The 4,423-nt window shown below is 46.3% G+C and overlaps 1 protein-coding gene across 1 annotated transcript; it reads left to right on the forward strand.

The window, feature by feature from the left end:
• Positions 1–1,032: 1,032 nt before the first annotated feature.
• LOC106691039 (uncharacterized) lies at positions 1,033–3,682 on the forward strand. Its single transcript, XM_014436683.1, has 2 exons — positions 1,033–1,071; positions 2,879–3,682. Exons 1-2 carry the CDS (start codon positions 1,033–1,035, stop codon positions 3,680–3,682), a joined length of 843 nt encoding a protein of 280 aa, XP_014292169.1.
• Positions 3,683–4,423: the final 741 nt, after the last annotated feature.

A 4,423-nucleotide genomic window follows, 5' to 3' on the forward strand; every position in this document is an offset into this window, starting at 1 on the left:
TTTACATTCGCCTGTCGTGGCGGCATATTTGCTGAAAGCAGAACGAAGCAACTCTGCCCCACCTGACATAACATGTCGCTTGATCTGCTGTGGTGAATTGCTTGAGTTCCATAACGTCGAGGGCAGGGTTAACGACAACAATCGCTGCTCCAGGCCTCCTCTTGCCACTGCGTAGACCGACCACCTTCGACGTAGTTCCAAAACCTGTGACCACATTCTTTCGACAGCATGGCTCCTGAATCGCCAAAATGTCAGCACTACAGGCGAGAGAGAGAGTTCTCAATTCGTCCGCGACCACTCGTCTCAGGCCCATATTGACCTGCAGGATTTGAAGCTTACGCATACCTGATCTTCTTCGTCTGCTTGACCATCATCTCCAGATGTACCGGGCATTCCCTCCTGCCCGCACAATGTCGGAGATCTTTCCCTACACTGCCTTTGGCCTTACAGTTTCTGCCCTTACTCTTTTCTGGGCACTTCTTGACTTTGTCCCCTGTTCCCAGACACCACCTGCACGATACGTCCTTCGTGCATATTTTAGCAGGGTGTCCGCAATCAGGCACCGGAGGCAGAGTAGGGGGTTCAAGGTAATCGCGGATGGTCAAGCTCCACCATCCTCCGCTGACGTCCTTCGCCGACAATGTCATCAGAGCGAGCCTCATTGCTTGGTGCACCTCTAGCACCCACGTATTCGTGAGTCCGCCCCTCGCAGTAGTAGAGAAGCAGGGTCTCAACCACTCCTTTCTGTCTTTCTCATCTTTTGGCGAGTCTATAGAAATCTTACTCCAAAGATAATTCTCTAGGACGCTCTTGTTCCAGAAATTAGGTACCCCTCTAACCTCCAGGCGAGGTCTGCGTGCCATTGTGAGCCTCGCCTCCAGTCCCTTATCCTTGAGTTTTCCCCAGCTAATAAGTTTTTGAGCCTGGTCAGCGCCTTCAGTCCTGATCAGGACGCTACCTCTCTGGGTCACCTTAACCATCTTGATTTCCCCAATTTGTTGCTACTCTTCTGGGGACGGGAGCTCTTTGTATATGTCTTTAGCAGTCCAACCTTATGCACGCCCTCTCAGAGTAACATACGTCGCTGTCTCCCGTGGATTCTGAGGGACTGCTGGTATACTCGCTAGGAAGCCAGCGAAGGTAATAAAAAATTCCTTTTTTATTTACTCCCACCATAGTCAATATTGAAAACACCCTATTTTACGTAAGAAATTGCGTTAAAGAAGTACTTTTGAAAAATACCTTTTTCCTAATTTTCTGGAATGGTTGAAATTTTGGAATGAAAGTCCTCACACAAGATAACAAATTTTACAATAACACCTTCCTGTCCACATACACCTAGGTCCAACAATAATAACTAAAACAATAACAAAACACTAAACCTGGTGCCACAGGTAGTTAACACAAAAATGTTAACAAATAGGTTATCTCCTGTTCCCTGGGAGTCCCGACTCGCACTGGTGTCCCTCGGGACTCAACCACTCACACCCACTCCCCCCAGCACGCACTAGTATACGGAGCGTCTTACCTGCTCTGAGGTATGAGGTCTGATTGCAGACTGAGCTCTGAAAAGGCGATCTAAGGTGGGGATAACGTAGGTCTTTCCTCATCGACGGTCGTAGCACTAATCTTCCTCTCTAGGCGTCCATTTCCGCAGAAACTGTCTCATGACACCGGACGTTCCCCATTTTCTTGTTCCAGTGCTTTCGTGGTTATGGCTCGAGACAACCAATCGGCCACCACATTTTCTTTGCCCGGTTTATATATAACTTCCATGTTATATCGCTCTAGAAGCTCCTTCCAGCGAGTTATCATAGTGGACGATTCCTTCAGCTTTCCAACCCACTGGAGTGGTCTGTGGTCAGTACTTGATTCTTCTGCCGAAAACATATAGTCTAAAGTAAGCGACGGCCCACACTATTCTCAGGAGTTTCGCTCCATTGTGCTGTATCTCCTTTCTGTCTCCATAAAGCGCCTGCTGGCGTACGCCGCTGGGTGCTCTCCCCCGTCGCCTTTCTGAAACAGCACCACTGCTAGCGCATACTCACTCACATCTGTGGTCATAGTGAATTGCTGATTAAAATCCGGAAAAGCGAGTACCGGCTATTGCTGCAACCTCTCCATGCACCGTCAGATATATACCTTCATCATCGGGGTGGTGATCATCTCCCAAAAATATTATTTGCTCCTGCCCCAGAGCCGACTTTTCCCCGACTATTTCAACCCAAAATGTCTTATTCTCTGGAACATTTTAGGCTATTTAACCCTCGCACGTGTTCAACCTCGTTCTTACTGAAAAAAAGGAAGTAGTTCATGTAAATTTGACAGACGGATTCATCAATTCCTCTTAGAAACTGGTCCATTAGGCGCTGAAAGATTATAGTAATTGTAGTAAACTCAATTTAAATTTTGCTTTTTCAAAGAAAATTTGCAACAAAAAAATCTTAAAGAGAGAATTTCTTCAAGCCATTTTGCTAGGGTTCCTTTTATCATTGAACACTTTTTTTCCTCCCCTACAGTATGTCTCTCCCCTCTTTGCTTCTCTCCTTTTTGTATCTCTCTCCTCTTTGCCTTCCCACTCCCTGGTATTATTGCCTCCCCTGTCTTTCTACTATACATTCCTAGTTCAATGAGCATTTCATCTTTTTTCAAAACTTATCTTTGCCAAGATGAAGCATATGTTCAAAGAAGGATAAAAATAGTGTAAATATAAGTTCGAATTGGAAAAGTCCCAAATCAAAAAAGAATTTCCGTCCCCATGTGAACGAAGACAACCTGAATAGGGTTAGAGCTTTATAAACATAAAGAATTCACAAAAAATAATATTACTTCATTGATTCAATTTGTACATTAATTTAAAATTAAATAGTAATGTAAGTGGTCGCTCTTCCATGACACGTTCACATCGTTGATACACGATGAGCCGACATTATCCAACATCGAGAAGTTCCACTACCTTATCGGCGCCTTGAAGGGTGAAGCTGCTGCGGTAATCTCCAGATTTCCAGTCGAAGCAAATTCGTACGAATTGACCTGGAAACGAGTGGTGGAAACATATCAGAATCCGCGGGTCTTAGCTAACGTACTTATTCACCGTATAATAGACTTCAACTGCAAAGGAGCAAGAAGTAACCTCCAAAGGTACGAGCAGTTTCTTACAGGTGTCGCTGACAGCGTAGAAGCTCTGCGGGCATTACAACTCAAGGATACTACGGACTTCCTTCTTACCACACTTGCGTTAAGGACATTGGACCCAGAGACCAGAAGACAGTTTGAACTGTCTCTCGGATCCAGCCAAGAGTTTCCCACGGTGGACAATGTTATAGCCTTTGTTCGGCAGAGGAAAAATGCTATCCGCATGTCACAGGACGCAGACAACTCCAAGACACCAGGGCGCTCCAACGAAACGAATCAGAAGAAGAGGTTCGTCTCATTGCACGCAACTTCTTTCACACCTTCCAGGAATCCTAAGGATACTCCAGCTGCAGTTCGAACGACTCGGAACAAAACTGAGAAGGGCAAAGAAGCGCCAGACGTTAGATGTCCTCTCTGCAAGGGAAATCATCTACTCTCCAAGTGCGAGGCTTTTATTGAGCTCCCTCTTACCCAGAAACTTGAACACGTCATAACCTTCAAGCCATGTTGGAATTGCCTTCGCAAGGGCCATGAGGTGGCCACATGACGCTCACAATTTCGATGTCAGAACTGCTGTAAGAAGCACCACACGCTGATCCACTGCCAGGAAGGAAACAACACAGCCACTGAAGTCGATGCAATGTCCAGTATACTTACACCTACGGAGACCTTCATTGGTTTCGGATCCACGCCATCGTCATCCACGGATATCATGGTTCTATTGGGCACTGTATGCATTCTGGTCAAGTCAAAGAGGGGAGACCTTCATATGGCCCGTGCTGTGTTGGACTCTGGAAGCCAGCACACATTTATTTCCAGCGCGCTTGCACACAAGATTGGCGCTAACATTTCGAATTTCGATCATTGTATCACAAGTCTCGGCGAGTCAGCTGTCCCGAGGTCGCATCTGAAAGGATCTACCTCTTGCACCATACGGGCATTTACTGGTAAACAAGAATATAACCTCTCGCCGGTGGTAGTCGACCGCATCACCTCGTCATTACCAAATATCAACCTTCCTTATTCCGTCATCAGCCGCATTATGCGCTATCCTTTAGCTGATCAATGTTTCGGGGAGTCAGGTCCAGTCGATCTGTTAATCGGTGGGGACTTATAACCACGGATTCTTAATGGAGCTCCTTATCCTACTGAAGTCGATAGTAGGGATAATAAGCCGGTTCTGGCGCAGGCAATGAGCCTTTTTGGACTTTGGACTCTAGCCTCGAACCAGCTTTAACCACTCACGTGTCCTTGGACTTTGGACCATGGCCTCGAACCAGCCTTAACC

Source organism: Halyomorpha halys, unplaced genomic scaffold (assembly GCF_000696795.3).
Source record: "Halyomorpha halys isolate HHAL.00 unplaced genomic scaffold, Hhal_1.1 Scaffold2046.1, whole genome shotgun sequence".
Classification (NCBI taxonomy): domain Eukaryota; kingdom Metazoa; phylum Arthropoda; class Insecta; order Hemiptera; family Pentatomidae; genus Halyomorpha; species Halyomorpha halys.

Excerpts from the sequence above, each read along its gene's own strand:
- LOC106691039 (XM_014436683.1), top strand. The coding sequence starts at position 1,033 with ATGTCTTTAGCAGTCCAACCTTATGCACGCCCTCTCAGA. Across the intron at positions 1,072-2,878 it reads CTTATGCACGCCCTCTCAGA|TGGTCGCTCTTCCATGACAC; the intron begins GTAACATACGTC and ends TAGTAATGTAAG.